The sequence below is a fragment of the Laccaria bicolor genome, genomic scaffold, assembly GCF_000143565.1.
Source record: "Laccaria bicolor S238N-H82 LACBIscaffold_10 genomic scaffold, whole genome shotgun sequence".
In the NCBI taxonomy this organism is placed as follows: Eukaryota; Fungi; Basidiomycota; class Agaricomycetes; order Agaricales; family Hydnangiaceae; genus Laccaria; species Laccaria bicolor.
The window spans coordinates 260,699-279,052 of NW_001889881.1; the positions used below are offsets into that span (position 1 = coordinate 260,699).

At 50.0% G+C, this 18,354-nt stretch overlaps 4 protein-coding genes across 4 annotated transcripts; 2 read left to right on the plus strand and 2 right to left on the minus strand.

The window, feature by feature from the left end:
* Positions 1-30: 30 nt before the first annotated feature.
* Positions 31-3,134, minus strand: LACBIDRAFT_296315 (uncharacterized protein; the record flags this gene model as incomplete). The annotated part of the gene is made up of 12 exons (XM_001880359.1): positions 31-237; positions 284-405; positions 466-522; positions 575-795; positions 846-958; positions 1,015-1,487; positions 1,540-1,606; positions 1,653-1,883; positions 1,930-2,004; positions 2,059-2,244; positions 2,297-2,484; positions 2,594-3,134. 12 exons carry the CDS (start codon positions 3,132-3,134, stop codon positions 31-33), a joined length of 2,481 nt encoding a protein of 826 aa, XP_001880394.1.
* A 440-nt stretch (positions 3,135-3,574) lies between these two features.
* LACBIDRAFT_326415 (uncharacterized protein) lies at positions 3,575-4,573 on the plus strand (the record flags this gene model as incomplete). Its single annotated transcript, XM_001880118.1, has 5 exons — positions 3,575-3,675; positions 3,733-3,790; positions 3,842-4,210; positions 4,336-4,372; positions 4,461-4,573. 5 exons carry the CDS (start codon positions 3,575-3,577, stop codon positions 4,571-4,573), a joined length of 678 nt encoding a protein of 225 aa, XP_001880153.1.
* Positions 4,574-5,505: 932 nt separating this feature from the next.
* LACBIDRAFT_296317 (uncharacterized protein) lies at positions 5,506-6,747 on the plus strand (the record flags this gene model as incomplete). Its single annotated transcript, XM_001880119.1, has 1 exon — positions 5,506-6,747. The coding sequence occupies one exon, from the start codon at positions 5,506-5,508 to the stop codon at positions 6,745-6,747; it is 1,242 nt and encodes a 413-aa protein (XP_001880154.1).
* A 5,264-nt stretch (positions 6,748-12,011) lies between these two features.
* Positions 12,012-14,597, minus strand: LACBIDRAFT_296319 (uncharacterized protein; the record flags this gene model as incomplete). Its single annotated transcript, XM_001880360.1, has 1 exon — positions 12,012-14,597. The coding sequence occupies one exon, from the start codon at positions 14,595-14,597 to the stop codon at positions 12,012-12,014; it is 2,586 nt and encodes an 861-aa protein (XP_001880395.1).
* Positions 14,598-18,354: the final 3,757 nt, after the last annotated feature.

The window sequence follows — 18,354 nt, forward strand, 5'->3', positions numbered from 1 at the left end:
GCCGAAAATGCCCTTGAAGTCAACTTGAAGTTACTCATCATCGTCATCTTCGCCCTCGTCATCTGATACCTCTAGGCCTGCATCTCTAAGCCTGTCCTTGTCCTGTTTCCGCTTACTGGTAACCTCATCCAACAAGACCAAAAGGTCCTCTTGTTCCTTTTCTGTATCTTTACGCTTTTCTTCAGAGCTTTGGAGCGCTGAAGAGAGTGAGCTGATTTGAGTCTGAAGCTTGGAAACCTAGCAAGATGTTAATCGAGGAATAGTCCTGTAATGGATGTCATACCTCGTTAAAGCTAGTAGAGGCTGCCTCCTTCAACTTCTTTTTGAGTTGCTCAATTTCTTCAGATTGTTGGCGTATCACATCCCGTAGAGAGGCTACAAGCATTGTGGACTCTGTGTTTTGCCCTTTATTCGCAGAAAAAAAAACATCAGCCCAGAATGAGGTGTGAATGGTAAGCGGCTCGCCTGAAAAAGACAAAGACGACTGATCAGGTTCAGTCGAAAATCCACGTTGGATAGAGTCTGACGGAGAGGTTGAGAACTATTGAGTACCATGAATCCAACTGAATCTTACAGAAATTTGATTTCCAGAAATCAACAAAAGCCCAGTCGAACCAAATCTCCGCTTCATCACGATTGTTGGAATTTGTGGTGGTTGACAAAGGCAGGGTAGGATATGGCAAAACGATTGAGTCCGGACCAACCGCTTTGAATCGATCGTCTTCTCGGAAGCGTGACATTTGTCCGGTCAAATTGGCAACTCCTAACCGTCCCAGTATCGGGTATATGGTGGCCCTATAATGACATAATTATGGTTTTCTTGATGTTGAGGGCATTTAACTTGCCTGGTAATCTCGCCTGGTTCACGGTTATATTCGTAGCACACACCAAGAAGGAAAGCACAGAGACCCGGAACGATGACATCGACCTCCGACGTTTGATTAATTGCTTCCACGAGCTAACAATGCAAACTCGTTTACAAAGCTATCGATGCATATTTGGAAGACGACTCACGACTCCAAGTCCACCAGCATCCAAAAAGTCTCTCACTGCCTTTGGATCTTCCCAAAGCCATTGGACAAGAAGACAAAGGTAGCCTACAGCAAGTCTATCCCACTCCCTTGTCTCTATGTCCGAGGCATTAACCCTCGACCGAGCCAATAAAGAGAGCGATAAGTTCTCGCTGAGAATCTGAAGAAGAGATTGCGGCGGTTCATCATCTGGTTCTACATCCAGTGCATCTTGTGGTGCACCATCTGCGGGAACGAAGAAGTTCCCCGCCCCCGATTGAGGAGCGGAAGGTACATGAATGGGTATCACTCTTCGGGCAGCAGCTTTCGCACGGGGAGAAGAGCGAAGAAGATGGGAGAAAAGAAGAGTGGCGAGATGCGTCGAGATGATGTTCGCTGGATCTGGGGGGGATGCAGTATTGGGAGGCGTGATGAGTGAATGCAGGAGGGGCGTCATATGCGGTGTTGATGAGGAGCCTAATCACCTCACAATTAATGTAGGAGATGTGCGAAGAGAAGCAGAACTGACCAGCAGTTTCAGACGGAAACATGGCTTGTACTATTGCCTGCCTTACTTCCTCTTTCCGGACAAAATTCTGCAAAGTGTTTAGCCGACATATCCTCTAACGAGCATCAATGTACCTCATAGATTGTAGCAGCAGCAGTACGCAATTCAAGTCCAACTTTCGATCGGTTCGACCCGTCCAAACCATTATACTCTCCGTGAATTGCCAATTCCACAAGCGCGTCCAGTGCTGAAGCTGGCTCCAAACGGTCCCACTCTTCGCCATTGGTTTCAGGCACAGGCATATAGGGCGTCAGGATAATTTCTGACAGTGGAAAGTTGATACTGGCGGGTAGGAGGCGAAGGGCCTACATCGATGAGATAGCCATCAAACATCAGAGGGTTGAAGCGTACCTGCACTTTGAGAGGAGATGGGGCGTTGGAGGCTAGGGCGATCTCAATGAGGCATCTAGTGAATACAGAAGGTTCCTGGTCCTTATTTCTATGGGGATACACATGGAGTTAAAACGGTCTGGCACTTACATGATTGCTTTTAGAGTTGACGAGCATCCCCATGATGCCAACAACAAGCGATGCATTTGCAAGTTTTTGGTCGTCCCAAAATTGCAAAGCGAACTCTTGAGGCGCGGGCTGATCCATTTGTAACTGGGGAGGAAAAAGAAGCAGGGAACACAAAACCGGTGGTAGCGGGGTTTCTCGGAAGTAACTCTACACAAAAATGTCAACGGTAGGACAACAAACGGTCATCCTACGTCATTACCTGATTAGATGTGTTGAATCGAAGCAATCCGTCAACGCACACCAAGGCACCTTGCGCAACCACTCCACCATCCACGCCCCCCTCTTGGGTCACGATATTGAAAAGTTTCTCAAATCCTCCTTCAAAGGTAAGCAACTTCTGGATGTCAGAGCTCTGAGAAACGAGTGCTTGAGTCATTGCGATGGCCTCTATAAAGTGAATAAGTTAAAGTTGGAAAACTTCCAGAGACTCGCATGAAGGACTTGAGCACTTCTCGCGAGCGGTCATTCAAGGCTGCAGGCAAGAAGTGATACTCACCAGTTCGAACAATTTCTCGGTTGTCTTCAAGAGCAGCAGTGATGCTGCCCGGTCCGGCAGGTGCAGTTAAAAAGTAACTCTGTACTGCCTGTCGCCTGTTCTGAAGTAGAGTTGAAATGTATTGAAGAGACGCAAATCGTGTGTAGAAATTTGATTCCCGCAGTAAAGAGAAGAGAACATGTACTGTCTTTTCGTTCGCAAGAACAACATCGGTATGCTTGAAGCCAAGTGCTTTCCCTCCAGGCGTTGTGTCTTCAGTGTCACATAGGATGTTCAAAGTCTCCAAAACTGCCTTTCCGATGTCCGCATCGACTTCAGCATCATTCGCCAGCACATCCAGAAGACCTTGAAGCGCGCTATTGCCAACGTCTTCCTTACAGTCGCGCGACAGCCCCTTGAGAGCCAGAACTGCTGCTCTCCTGTCTGCCAAGAGGGTTGCGGGCGACAACCTGTCACTCAATCTCCCTACGGTATCCGCAGCCGTTTGAGGGGCTCCAGTTGGACCTCGTAGAGCGACGTAGGTTTGGGAAAAGAATTCCATGGAGTGGGGAAAAGGGTGAGCACTGAGGTACTGTGCAGCAGTGTATTACATAATTTTCGATCACATGACAATCGGGGGTGAAGTCACGGTCCCAACATGTCAGACATTGCATCAACCATGCGTCGCGCTTCCTCTGCAGTCGACTATGTTGAAGATATGGCGCAAAAACGGATCAAATATGAAACCATCTTCGCAGAACAAGCTAATGTGCTCAGATCAGACCCACCTAGGTTTGAAGCAGCTATGGCAAATGTCCAGCAGTCACCCCTGGTGGCAAAAAAGGGTCAACCCTGGCAACCCACGCAAGATAAAATTGATGAGTTTCTTGCCTACTGCGATGAACTTTGTGATTTAGTACCTCGGGACTTCAATGAGTTGAGTTTTTTACAAGGCTGCTAAGGTTTTACCATCTAACATAAGTATCCAGTCGTGTCAAAATCATGCACAGTGCTTATGGGGCCCTCATGTGCCTTGTAACCTGCAAGGTATGCCATTGTGAAAGGACTCAGTTGGCAATATTAAAGAGGTTTCATGAATTATCGTGAGTAACTGTTCAATGACCCTGTCCTGTATTCCAACTCTCATTGATGATGTTTAGGACATCTATTCCTCCCATCCAGGATGATCATGCAAACAACATTGATACAATACAGGAGGTAAGCACCATTGTGCTCAGCTATGTGGGTGCTTACTCCATTGTGCTACAGGACCATCTCATGCAGCCAAAGGAGATGGAGCAAAACAACTCAGAGACAACCAATGATTTGCCAGTGGCCTTGGCTTTGATGACACCTGTGGATCAACATCAGGCTCTTGCAAAAGATATGGATGGCTCAGCAATAAACCTGTACTTTGGTCCAAAGGCTGTAGGCAAAGGCACAAATATCACACAGCCAAGGCGCATGACTGCTGAAGAGCTGCAACTATTCCAGGATCCGGAAAATCTGCACAGGAAACAATTTGTACTCTCAGGTAAGGATGATTCTAGGATGTATGAGGTTATTGGCTACTCCAGGAAGCAGGACAGGACAGTTGAATATGATGTGCTTTTTGATGATTGTGGGGACTCTATCATGGTGAGTCCAAAAGAGATGATGGCAATGCTTGAGGACAGTCTTTACCTACCTGCTTGAATTTCATATGTCGGAAAATCTGAGAAAAACCTAGATGTGCCAATATGGTGCTCATATGTGCACATCAGGTCATCAGTATTTCAGGATGTATTTCAGCCACAGAATGTGTGTATGGGTGTGATAGACCCCCTCGCTTGGATCAGTAATTACCACTGTTGTCGGACATTTTAGTACTGAGGGTGTGTGTTAGTAGTTATTCTTTCTGGTAAAACATTGAAGCACAGAGAAGAACTTACCCTGGTTGTCAGGTTGACAAACTATGATCTGGGACCAGAATCTTTTCCAGATTTTGAGCATAACATTTAGATCTCACACCAAACAGAACATTAAATCAATGCATTCGAGCTGGGTGTGCACTACATGATGGTAGATACAAGACTGGTGTTGCCTCACTGCCAGCTCTCATAGAATCCGAATGGACCTGACCTGTTGTCTGAGCCACCTCTGATGAACGGCATCCTGAGTTCAGCGATGTTTACAGTTTGGGCTGCATCAGGAAAAAAAGTGGTTGTGACGTAGTGTGGAACACTTCTTAGCGAAAGCGTCCTCAAAGAAGTGGGACAGTCGTAGGGAGTCTGACGAATACACATTGGAATAGGGAATGGGGCATTCCCCCCGCGGAGGCACGTGAGCGTTAGATTAGTCATGCAGTAGTGTAGAGAGGGACCAGAAGGGCGAATAGAGCATCATTCCACCAGGCATCTGCATCGTCGGAAGCACTAGAGCCCATTCCACCTGGTGATGAGTGCGTGATTCGTACTTTTACACGCGCATATCTCTCGTCTTAAAACGTCCGTCCTCATATCACCGTCTTAAATCCACCGTCCCACGTCATACGTCACACCGTCAACGCCACCACGTCCAACGTCCAGCGTCTAACGGCTTTCCATCTCCGAAATCAACTCGGCCGCAAACGTGTTTCCAACGTTTCACCAAGCTCATCGTGTACCCCGCACCCATAAAGCAAGCTGGCACCCAACAATACCTGGATAACTCAGCCAAGAGTCAACGGCAGATTCGTGGCTAGAGACAGAGCCGCTACCATTACACCCTCGTCTAATACAACCTCGGGTACATCCACGCCATCTACTGAAAGTTCGCTCACGCTTTCGGACATACTAGAGCCTGCCTCTCCGTTCGAGGATCTCTTTGGATCAACGTCAAGTCCTCAACTAGGAGCCCCACAACAAACCGCACAGCTCAGCCCCGTTAAACCACCGCAGGACCTTCCACCCATTATGTCTGCCCCAGTCACCCTACGCAGCTTCAGCGGCGAAACAGACGACGATGTCCAGCCAGGCGAGTTTCTGAAGACCTTCCGCCGCTTCACAACGTCCGCCTGCATCACGGACGACGACCTCATCATCACATCCTTCGGAGACCACCTCAAGTACGGGTCCCCTGCAGACGACTGGTTCGCAGAGCTAACCAGCACGAAGCAGACGTGGAAAGAGGTAGAAACAGCGTTTTTGCAACGCTTTCCGCCCGTCGAGAAGGCTAAAAGGACGGAAACCGAGTTAGAGAGGGAGTTGTGTGAATTAAGGTTGAAGACAGAGGATTTGGGGAAGAAGGAGAAATACGCAGGCGAAGAAGTCTACACCCACGTCATATTCGCAGAAAAGGCTCTCAGCCTTGCAAAACAAGCCAAGATCAGCACGGGGTCGAATTCGATCTGGAAGGTCAGAGACGAGCTACCCGACATTATACGCCAGAAGGTCAAGGAAACGTACCCAACCTGGACCGAATTTTGTGCAGCGATCAAAAGGGTAGAAATGGCTCATATACGAGATGGGGTGAAGAAGTACCAGAAGGAGAAGGAGGAGAAGGAGAAAACGGAGGCGGCTATAGCAAGCCTACAACGCTTACACCTGCAGGGACAACGTCGCCTCCCAGCCGCACCCACATCCTCAGTATCAAACGTCAGTCAAACCCAGCAGTCATCAACCTTGGGAGGTCAACGTAACAACACGCCACAATCCAATTCAACCAACACGAATGCATACATGGGCCCGTCAAGTGGCCAAGGCAACCTGCCCCGCCCAGCTCCCTCGCCAATCACTGAAGCTGATCGAAGCGCGTTAATCCGCAGCTTGGCCCTCTACCCCATGCAACCCAACACCGAAGCAGGCATCGCAGCGTGGCACGCCCAACTCAGGGAATGGAAGGCGAAGAATGGCGAAACTGCTGAGGTTACAGTAAACACGGGGTTTCCACTACAACCAGGGGGTGAGGCCCCTGGTTCAGGGGAGTGCTACAGATGCGGAAGGGGAGGACATCGCCGCATCGACATGCGCTGCACGACTGACCAAATCAACAACAAGGAGCGCACGTTCCGCACGATATGTGGCCGCATCCTTCGAGCTGCGCCTACCTCTCGAGTCAACTTCGTCAGTGATGCAGACGATGAATTCAGCTGGCTCAACCATCAAGCCTTCAGACCCACGCCGAGCCCGGGAAATGGAGAAGGGCCGCCTGCATAGGAGTTGAGTGGGCGGCCCCGACTTTAGTAGGGCCTACAGAGGTCGACCGCCCCAGCAGTCAGAACAGTCTCAATGATGTATCTACCATGCGCCATAATTCATCACTCATTGATTTGTACACTGTTGGGGACGGAGATAAGACATGGGATACATTAAGACAAGGAGAAATGCCCTTTGTGCATTGGCTGCTCGTGCATGGACCACAAGGCGAAAAAGTTAGAGTCAAGGCGGTGTTTGATGGAGGAGCGATGGTGGGCGCTATGTGTACATCGTTCTTCAAGAAGGTCCAGCACAGACTTCTAGGCCAAACCACACCATCCAACAGACGTTTGCGTGTGGCGAATGGCACCATCGTACCCTCACACGCAGTATGGACTGGGATCCTGGAATTGGGAGGAGTTCGGGCGAAGGCAGAGTTTGAAATCTTCGATAGTGGAGGCGGCTGGGAATTCTTATTCGGGAAACCGCTACTACGTTGCTTCAAGGTGTTGCATGACTTTGATGCGGACACGGTCACCATTCGCGCTGCTCATGGACCAGTCGTATTATGCAACAGCGTCAGCCAATGTGCCCCGAAGACTCCTTTAGGCGTTAGCCTCACACTCAGTGTGGAACAGCGGGAAAACTCAGTAGGGGGCTCTTCAGGCGTGAAACCCCCTCCGAGGCAAGTTTTGCATCACGAGGTCTTAGACGTTGAAGTTCAGAATGACGAGTCGGATTGCATTTTAGGTGGTACTAACGACACGTCAACTGTAACAGGTGGGTACATCGTAAACGAAGATGAAAGTATAGTGCAGGAAGAAGAAGAGTGGTTGAAGGAGGCTGAGGAATGCGAGAGAGAGAGTATACCACAGGAGAGCCATGAAGGAGTACAAGCCACGGACCAGAAGCGGGATGAGCAGGGATCAGAGCGTTGTACAGACCAGGGGGGAGGTAACATACCCCCCTCGAGGGAAGTACAATATCAAAGTGCTGCTTCAGCAGGGGCGAGCGAAACTGACGATTTCCTTGTTGCAGTCCCTAACAGCGCCATGAAAGCCTCAGAAAGTGCCATGCCAGCCGAGAATGCCCCTATATGCCACATAAAACCGTTACAGGTGGAGCGAGAAGATCTTAGTGGGGGGAGTGACAAACCCCCCTCGAGGGGAGTACCTACCTTCCCAGTTGATCAACATAAGACCACCCCAGCTGACACGCCATGCCTTGTGTTACCAGTTGCCAATGCATCAGATGTCCAGCCAGAAGACACGATCTTCACACGCCAGACTGAGCCCTTCCTACAAGCCCGTGTAGAGAAGATATTGGAGCTTGTGCAGATAGGTGACGACATCGCAGCAGACCAACGCGAGGAAGTCAAGTCACTCATCGCTGAATTCGCTGACTGCTTCGCCTTATCACTCAGCGAGGTCAATCTCATTCCAGGCGCAGTGCACAAGCTCGACATACCCGAGAACACATCATTCCGCACAAAGATTCCACAATGCTCGTTCAACCCAGACCAACGGGCCTTTATGGAGGCAAAGGTTGACGAAATGCTGAAGGGTGGTATAATACGTCCTATACACCCAAGGGAGGTCAAATGCGTCGCGCCCTCGGTGTTGGCCCAGAAGGCGCATGAGAACACAGGCCTGTCCTCAGACGAACTCAAGCACAAGGTTAACGATGAATGCGTGAAGCACGGTCTGCCAACTGCGTTCGACCTACCACCTCGCCCACCTCCTGCTGAAAATGGACCCACAACCACGTCTCCAAAGAAATGGCGCCTGTGTCAGGACTTCGGTGAAATCAACAAAGTTACGCCCGTGGCACCAGTTCCCCAAGGAGACATACGTGCTAAGCAGCTACGGTTATCGGGCCACAGATATGTCCACATTTTCGACTTTGCAGCGGGTTTCTATGGGATTGCGGTCCACCCAGACTCCCAGCCATATATCACGTTCTATCTAGAAGGGCGTGGACACTTTGCTTATGAACGCATGCCATTCGGCGTCACTGGAGGCCCCTCAGAGTTTGGATATGTAGTAGGCGACCGAATGCACGACCTCATAGCAGATGGAACTTGCGAGAACTTCGTTGACAACGGTGGATCGGCAGCGGATTCCTTCGAGGAGGGTATAACGAAACTGCGGCGAATATTGGAACGTGTGCGTAGGGAACGCTTGTCTCTCTCCCCGGCCAAGTTCCAGGTGTTCAAGACAGAGGCTGTCTTTGCTGGAGCGCGTGTTGGACCGGGAGGCGTCAGCCCAGACTCAGCAAAACTCACAGCTGTGGTAAACTGGAAGATACCGGAAGACGCTTCGCATTTAGAAGGATTCTTGGGTCTTACAGCGTATTTCAGAGACCTGGTAAAAGGCTATGCGGCCCTTGAGAAACCTCTCCGGGATCTACTATGTGCGGTGGATATTCCGAATGGCACCAAGAAGTCAGCGTATCAGCGAATAATGAAGGCCCACAAGTTGCAGCCACACTGGACAGCAGAGCATACAGCAACCTTTGTGAACCTAAAGGCACGACTGGTCTCAGAACCGGTCCTGACGGCCCCTCAATTTGATGGCACACATTTCATTCTCACCACTGATGCATGCAAAGACGCATTCGCCGGAGTTTTGTCACAGAAAATCAAAACAACCCTTCCAGGAGGCAAGGATGTAACTCGTCTACACCCAATCGGCTTCGCATCCAAGCGAACGTCCCCGTCCGAGGAGAAATATAAACCTTTCCTTCTCGAGTTCGCCGCGCTCAAGTATTCATTCGACAAGTTTTCAGACATCGTGTATGGATACCCCGTGGAGGTGGAGACCGATTGTCAGGCCCTGCGCGACATCCTACTTAGTGATAAGCTGAGCGCGACCCATGCACGATGGAGGGATGGAGTACTGGCACACAACATTGTGGATGTTCGGCATATTCCTGGGAAGATCAATATCGCAGATGGCGTCAGTAGGCAGTACGAAGGCATGGACAAGGTTCCGGGCGATGGCAGTGAATGGACAGTCACACCGGACTGGGAGGAGATGACTGGCCTTGTTCACGACCTTTACCACATAGCCGACCTTCCTGACCTAACGACTTTGAAAGAAAGGTTCAAGAACGAACCTCTTTACCTCGATGTCATTGACGCCATCGTGGGCCTTTCATCTGAAGGCACGACGATACGGGAGCGAAAACGTGCACAGCATAGGAAGACCCAATACATGCTTGAGGACGGTAAACTCTGGTTCATTGGAGGCGGTAGTGGTGCAAGGGCACGAGCCAGGAGGGAATGCATTTCGAAGGTGGAGGCGGTTGAGCAGGCAAAACGAGAGCATGAACAAGGCGGGCACTGGCACAGGGACTCAGTGAAACTGGCACTGCTGGACCGATACCACAGCCCAAAGCTGGATGAGTCAATCATCAAAGGCATCATGGACTGCGCACGTTGCAAGAATTTCGGAAGTACACACCTACATTCCCTTCTTCAGCCGATAACCAGACGTCATCCGTTTGAGCTGCTGGTGGGGGACTACCTCTCATTGCCGGTAGGAAAAGGCGGTTACCACACTGCTGGAATTTACCTAGATACGTGCTCGCAACATGTTTGGGGTTATAAGTTCAAAACCCACGGTACTGCAACAACGACCAACCGATCTCTTGACGACATATTCCACAACTTCGCACCTCCGGAAACGTTTATGGCAGATGGAGGCAAGCACTTCAAGAACAAGGAAGTGGCTGAGAACTGTGAGCGCTGGGGGACAAAGCTGCACACAGTTGCAGCGTATTCACCTTGGGTCAATGGACTTGTTGAGGGTACTAACAAGCTTCTACTCTACGTCTTGGCTAGGTTATGCGCTCCCGAAGTAGGTGAAGATGGCTGGCAAGCAATCACCTGGGACAAGCTGCCAGCATCATGGCCGGACCACTTCGACAAAGCGATACGCATACTCAACTGGCGGATACTCCCTGCTCTCAAATTTAGCCCGAAGGAAATACTGTTGGGCTTGGTAGTGAACACGTCAAAGACACCCTTCGAGGTTAGCTGCTCCTTCTTAACCCCATCTGATGTTGATTCACACATGACCTACGCGGCGCAACAACGTCTTGATGGGTACGCGGAGGCCGTTCACCACGCAGTGCAAAGGAAAACTGCGTTCGACCGCAGGCTCAAGGCTTCAAAGACGGGAGTCATCGAATTCGAGAAAGGTCAGCTAGTACAGGTATACGACAACAAACTAGCATCCACCCTCAGGACCGAACGCAAACTAGCGCCCATGTGGTCTTCCCCACACCGAGTTGCTGAGCGCCTCCTAAACTCGTACAAGCTGGAAACTTTGGACGGCACCCCTCTTGACGGCCTGTACCACGCAAGACGCCTGCGAAGTTTCGTACCAAGAGAGGGCACATTGTTAGCGGCAGAGCAGAAGGAGCTAGAGGAAGCACTGGCCTCAGAGGCATCGAACGTTGCAACCCCAAGAGTGGAGGCGCAGGTGGAGACAGATCAGGAGGAAACGGAAGAGTCTGAGACGGAGGATTCGGAGTCGCAAGACGTGGAGGGGGAGAGTAGTGAAGGTGATCGGGAGGAGATTGGAGCCGGGTTTTTCTATGACGAAGATGAGGAGGTGACACAGGAGGAGGATGAAGAGACAGGCATAGGCGCTAGAGTGGCGGCGAGGAGACGAGGACGTCTCCATAATGGAGGGGGGCAGATGGAATAGGGAATGGGGCATTCCCCCCGTGGAGGCACGTGAGCGTTAGATTAGTCATGCAGTAGTGTAGAGAGGGACCAGAAGGGCGAATAGAGCATCATTCCACCAGGCATCTGCATCGTCGGAAGCACTAGAGCCCATTCCAACGTACAGAGGTGTGGTGACCCTTGGAGAGGTCAAGTAAGGTGACTAGATGCGCAGGATCGTAGAACGTGACAGTTCACAGTACTCGTATCCCGATCTTCACGGACAGTTCCAGTGAAGATTGCTCTAGCAGCGGTCACGACCTCTTGTAATCCACGCGTTCTCTGAGAGCTAGATGCAGCCGTTAGTAGGGCTAGTATCGAGCGATACAGAGTGGTTGGTGGTGAAAAGAAGATATATTCACCTCATGTAAAACATGAGGTGTAAGTACAATGCTTATGTAATGAAAAGTAATAACGTGTAAATAAATGAAACACAGAGAGGTGGAGCGAGAGTTGAATCTCGGGGAGTGGGAAGTATCATAAAGTAAGATGTAGAGATGGTGAGGCTTACTGTACTATCATGTTACAAAGCCCCCCACTTTCCACTTTCCGCTTAATCCCATCGTTGTTCGGGGAACGTAATGTCATCAAGGAGCTGCTTGTGCCAAGTGGGTCTTAGGCCCGCTCGCGAAATCCCGTCCATGACATCCGTGAAGTCTTGGGTGATAGGTAGATATCGTGGACGATGTTGACCCCGCTCGTTGTTCCTGATCCAGTTCTTCCACTTCTCCTTTGTACGCAGCTTCCCTTTTCCTCTAGCGATGTCATCCGCCAGCCTTCCGTAGATGTGATCCAAAGCTGCATTCCACTCGCCTGTCCAGAGCTCGAAATTGTTGTCGAAGATCTCCGCTGGCAGGAATAACCACTTTCCTGAACAACCGTTAATGCCAGTGCAGTAGCCGAGAAGCAAGTCTTTCTCCTGTTTGGAGACTGCGTCGTGAGATAGATATGAGGCATCCTGGGACGCGGAGTCGTAGAACCCCCGGTTGTGGACCGTGACTTGAATGGATGGGCCAGACATAAATTCTTCTACGAGTCGAACGCCAGTCCAGCGCCTAGCGATCCAGCTGAATTGTCCTCCTTCTCCTATAAAAGCTTGTGCATGAGGGCGGCAAAGCAAATCATTCATTCTTGCTAAATAGAGGGTGCAGAAAGTCGCCATGTTCTCCGCCGGGGATAGATTTGGTTCTTGAAATCCCGCGGTGTATAGAGACGAAGCTGAGGTGCGGTCGAGACTGTCGACAATGATTGGCCGGAATTGTCGCAGGCGGTCCTGTGGTAACGCTAAATAAAACTTGAGGCCGTGTTCGATAGCTGTGGACAGAAGTCGATGTATGGTCCCTATGGTATCCCAACAGTTAGCCCAGTACCTGAGCCGAGCTTCACTTTCAATGTCTGGGATGAAGATGTACGCTGTCTCTAGGAAGTCTGCATTCCATGCAAAGCCCGGTGCAAACCATGTGCTTTCGGTGTACGTGATCTTCGCGGATTCGTCCTTCAACATTCTTCTGAACATGACTTCTGGCCTTTCATGCGATACAAAGAAAGGGTCTGACAGGCGTGCCGGTGATTGAGAGCGACGGTAAGGGGAAGGATCGATTCCACGCGCTGCTCGAGCTTCTGAGGTTTGACGTCGAGATTGCTCGAGTTTTTTCACGTTGAACCGAATCCACGCTGCGGGACTGTTCACGGCGCGGGGGTGGTAGAGAACTTCCGGAACTTCGACAAACCTAACGAACAGAAGATCCTCATCCGTAGAACCGCTGCATGAGTCTGCGGACATATCGTCGGTACGTATGTCACTTGAGACGCGGTCTTGAAGGGATCGATTTCCGCCTAGACGTTCAAGAAGGGAGGGGCTCTGGCGATTATGCCGTGAGGTGATGAGACCTGTTTCTCGGTCGTACGTTGTCCCGGTTCTGGGGGCGTAGTCGAATTGGAACTCTTCACGAATTAGATATGCAATTTCTTCTCCTGGTAGGTGCGCCTTGTATCGCCTTCTCAGATATTCGTCGCATGGCAGCCTTTTCCTCCATCTCCAGAATACGACAGTCTTGTACTCCTTGTCCCCGTCCTCCTCTAGGACTTTGTAGTGGTAGAATTTCGTGAGGCTGGCGAGCGTTGCGTCGTCTCGTTTAACGGGTCGCCTCTTCCACCCTTCGAAGTCAATGATAAAGGCTGAATAGGTGTGGAGGATGGGTGCCTCGTCCGTCCCTTGGTACGCAAATATCTCTTGAAAGAAGTGGTCTAACGTGGTCGCTTGACGAGCGATCTTGTTGATGTCTGCTTCTTCGAGGTCTGGAATTAGGGTTAGTGGCGTCCCCTGTCGTACTGCCCAGTAGGTCATGTTCAGGCTGGGATTGAGACAGCTGAACCTTTCATCGGAACGTGCTTCAAAATCCCATAAGTAAAAGAAGGGGATGTCGTGTTGAAGGTACAGAGGGATGTTAATCGTCTGCCAATCCCTATCCAAGTCGCAAATCACGCCTCTCCTAGTTTTAACGGTGGAAAGGATTGATGATACTTGATGGACGACTGAGTCTGCGAGGTCCTTCTCCCAATTGACAATGATTGTGGTCCACCAGGCTAGCCATCTGATAGAGTGAAGGGCGGATCGTTTCGCCTTTGCCGCGTTAATCTGAACGAGCTTCTGCGTGGGGTAGATTTTGGCTAAACGTTCCGTGGGGAACACGCCTGGAACTGTCATGCGGCGAGATACGCGTTCATCGAAATCGACAATGTAACGGATACATGCCTGGACTTGAGTGAGATCGAGTGAATATTCTCGACGCTGGATTTCCGCCATTGACCAACCTCCATCCCGTTCTTCAACCGGTACTGCGGTTTCGAGAAGATCGTACCAAGGGTGTTGTTGCGCGATGAATGACGTTGGTGTCCAAGGGGCCCATTGTTCTTCGAATCGGTACCAATCGGGGTCCCTGGTGTTGTCAAAGGGTAAGATTTGGCCTGAATCTGAGAAGTCGTCTGCGCTCCACCCTGGATCAGGTAGATTTCTGAAAATTATCGCGGAATCTGGGATAAGCGATGTGTCGGAATTCAGACCTACCCAAATCGCGTCGGTGTCTGCTCTAACCGTCGTGGTAGCAAGGGGGTTCAAGTGGTGAATTAAAGACTCCATGTAGGCTAGATCAAGCAGGACAGTCCACTGCGAGATATGCCGTCCGCCTACTGTTACTCGTGGACAGTCCCTCTGAATGACAGTAGAGGCAGGAAGGTGAAGGGGTGTAAGGCTGGAACAGAACACCAGTTTTGAATAGGAACGTGGCCTTGATTGATGAGATGATCGGATTGGAATGATCAACGCGGAAGCAATGCGTTTTCATTCCTCCAACTGAGAAAAAAAAGATTAAGTAGTCGAAATATAGATAAGAGTGAAAGAATACGAAAAAGAAATGAGGCATAGGTTAGGTACAATGCGTGTGCTTCAAAGGTTGTGTTCTGAACGATACTCTTTCAAAATGAGCGGCGAATTCTTGAGATCGGTGGCTGTGGCCCAGGTGTCGAATTGCGGCCCGTAGTCCGCCCATCGAACCAAGTATCTCAAGGCTGCCTTCTTGCCAATCCGCTTATGCCCTACGATCCTCTCTACTTCGAACTCCTTGGATTCGGGTTTCCGTAGGAAGGAGTCCGGCAGGACGGCTCTGTTTTGGTAAGTTGTGTCGGTCTCGTACTTTTTCAAATGTTGCACGTTGATGATGGGTGACCCCAGATAGTTATCGCCCATTCTTAGACGATAAACGTTCGGGTTGATTTTCTGGAGGATCTCGAATGGGCCAATCCATCGTGTCGTAAGTTTAGCTCCCTCCCCTTTAGCTTCTGACCATTCTAAAGAGTGTGGATTTACTAGGACTTTATCTCCTTCCTTGAGGTCAAGCGCCCTACGTCCTTTGTTATGCTCGCGGGCTTGGTGGTGCTGCGCATGTGCTATTGCCTGCCTAGCGCTATCCCTGTGCATCTGTAGGTGAGCGAGCCACTCTTCTGAGTTTGTTCTTGTGACTTCCTTCCCTCTGGTGTCTTTAGGAATCAAGAAGTCAACCGGCGTTCGTGGCTCAAAACCAAACATGAGGAAGTTCGGGGTCGCGCTCGTGGACGAATGTATGCTCGAGTTGTATGCCCATTCGAGCAGAGGTAGCCATAGCGCCCATGTTTCCTTGTGGTTTGCTGTAAAGGCCCGGATCATGACTTCGAGGAATCGATTAACTATTTCGGTCTGGCCGTCGTGTTGCGGGTGATGGGATGAGGATAAGGACATCTTAGTGCGTAAGTGTTTCACTACCCCTTTCCAAAAGTCTGATGTCCAACGGGGGTCGCGATCGCAGATTATACTCTCGGGTAGGCCGAAACGACATGCTATTTTCTTGACGAAGAGAGCCCCAAAGTCCTCTGCATCTAGACCGGTCGTCGTCGGTGTGAAGGTCCCATGTTTTGTGAGTCTGTCCACTGTTACGTGGATAGCGTTATAGCCTTCGGACCAGGGTAAGTTCACTATAAAATCCATTGAAATTGATTGATAAGGGCGGGATGGTATCGGGTTTGGAATCAAGTATCCGTACTTGTTGAAGTTCGGGTGCTTGACCTTTTGACATATGTCGCAAGTCTGCACAAATCTTACGATGTCAGTTTTCATCCTTTTCCAGTAGAACCGTCCGCTGAGCTTTTGCCATAGTTTCTCCAGACCTTGATGGGCGCCTTCGTACGCTTGCTCGTGTGTTTCTTCCAACAATAATCTCCGTTTTTCTAGGGGAACGCATAATCACGGTTGATAGTCTGCGTCCCTGAAAAAGAGGAGCCCGTCGGGGTCTCTGAAGAATCGGTGGCCAGGTGTCCAGTTCTCGACTAGTGATTTCGGATCCTTCCATATTTTAACTAGGTGTGGATCGTTTTGATATGCTTCTATCCAATCCCTCTTGACGTTTTCGTCTAAGTGGACTAGGACATTGGGAGGGGGGTTTGTAGCACCCCAATACACGTCCGATAGATCTGAACCTGCCTCGTCCGCTTCTGTTGGCTCCTTGTTTGTCCTCCCAGCTGGTACATTAATGTTACCTGTCGGAACTTTGTCTTTTTGCCTAGAGCTTCGCATATTGACCGACGCTTCCTTAATCTCCTGTAGGCAGTCGTGAATGCTGAAGGCCATAAATGCCGCTTTGCCCATGGAAGGGTTGGAGGAAAAATCTACATGGATAGGGTTCATCTCGAGAGCTGTGGAGTCGTCCCTTGCTGGGGAATCCTGAGGAGGCGGTGCGCGATACAGCCTAGAGAGAGGATCAACGTTAGAATGTTTCCTTCCTGGCCGGTGTACGATTGAAAGATGAGGTGCGTAGGCTGAAAAGACCGTCCCCCATGCCGCTAACCTGCGATTAGAATTCTCATAAGTCTTTGCCCATTGCAGCGCAGCGTGATCGGTAATCAAAGTCACTTTCTCCCCCTCGATAAATGGCTGAAATTTCACTAAGCCTTCTTTAGCTCCCAGAGCCTCACGCTCAGTTGTAGAATATCGTGTTTCAGCCGATTTGAAGGTACGTGACCAGTAGGCGATCACGCGTTCAATGTAGACTACAGTGTCTTCGAAGTTTTCAGCCCAATCTTCTGCCACCAGTCCGTCCTTTAAGGATGAAGGTAGTTGTACTATTAAACTAGGCGGCTTCTTCCCAGCCTTATGGGCTTTCTCCAATTGCGAGTAAAGCCTCATCCCTCTTAGATCCTTTATCATTATTGGCTGGATCTGCTGGAGTGCACATCCCAACGCTTCGTCCGATGCGTCAGTGTATAGCCGATAGGGTAAGCCTTCTATTGGATGTCCTAGCACTGGAGCTTCCTGCAACGCTGACTTAATTGACTCGAAGGCTGTCTCGCATTCTGCTGTCCAAGACCATTTCGCTCCCTTCCATAAGAGCTGGAACAATGGATAACAACGATCGGAATAATAGGGAATAAAGGCTGAAAAGTAGACGGCCATGCCCAGAAATGTTTGGAGCTGGGACAACTTGGATGGTTGTTGGAGATCGAGTATTGCACAGACTTTCTCAGCGTGGGTCGACAACCCTAAACGCGACACCTTATGACCGAGTAGAAGGATGGAGGAATAAAAGAGATGGCATTTTACGGGGGATAGGGTGATTCCTGAACGTTCAATGGCTTCCAATACCTTGTCTAGATGGTCGATGTGATCCTCGTATGTCTTAGAGTAGATCACAATATCGTCTATGTAAACCAAGCAAAAAATCCACAAGTAGGGGGCTAGAATACCCTGCATTACTCGTTGGAAGATGGAAGGACCGTTTCGCAAACCAAACGGCATCCTTTTAAATTGAAAAAGACCCCTATGTGTTCTGAAAGCAGTTTTTTCGACATCATCTTCGTGCATTTCTAACTGAGTAAAACCCGATAGGGCATCCAAAGAAGATAAGACTTGGGCGCCTGACAACGACGATAGAATTTCGGACTGTCTCGGAATAGGGAATTCGTCTGGTGTGGTTGCGGTGTTGAGCTTCTGGTAGTCGACGCAAAAACGAGGTTTACCGTTCTGGTAGGCGATAACCACGGGGGCACTCCAGGGGCTTTTCGAAGGCTCTATGACGTCTAGCTCGAACCACTTATCTAATTGCTCATCCATGACAGCTCTTTTCGCAGGTGACGAACCATACATCGGCACTGCAATGGGGACTTGACCATCAACGGTTCTTATGTGTACTTTGCTTGGATGGTGGCCTAGTCGACCATCAAACCCGAATGCCCGTTGGCGTCGTTTCAGCATTTCCCAAGCTCTTTCTCTTAGATGCTCTGGCAGAGAGCCTACATCTAACCATTCCTCCATTTTTTCAGAGGGTATGTCGTGAGTGTACCTACCACTTTTATGATAAACCTGGCATTGC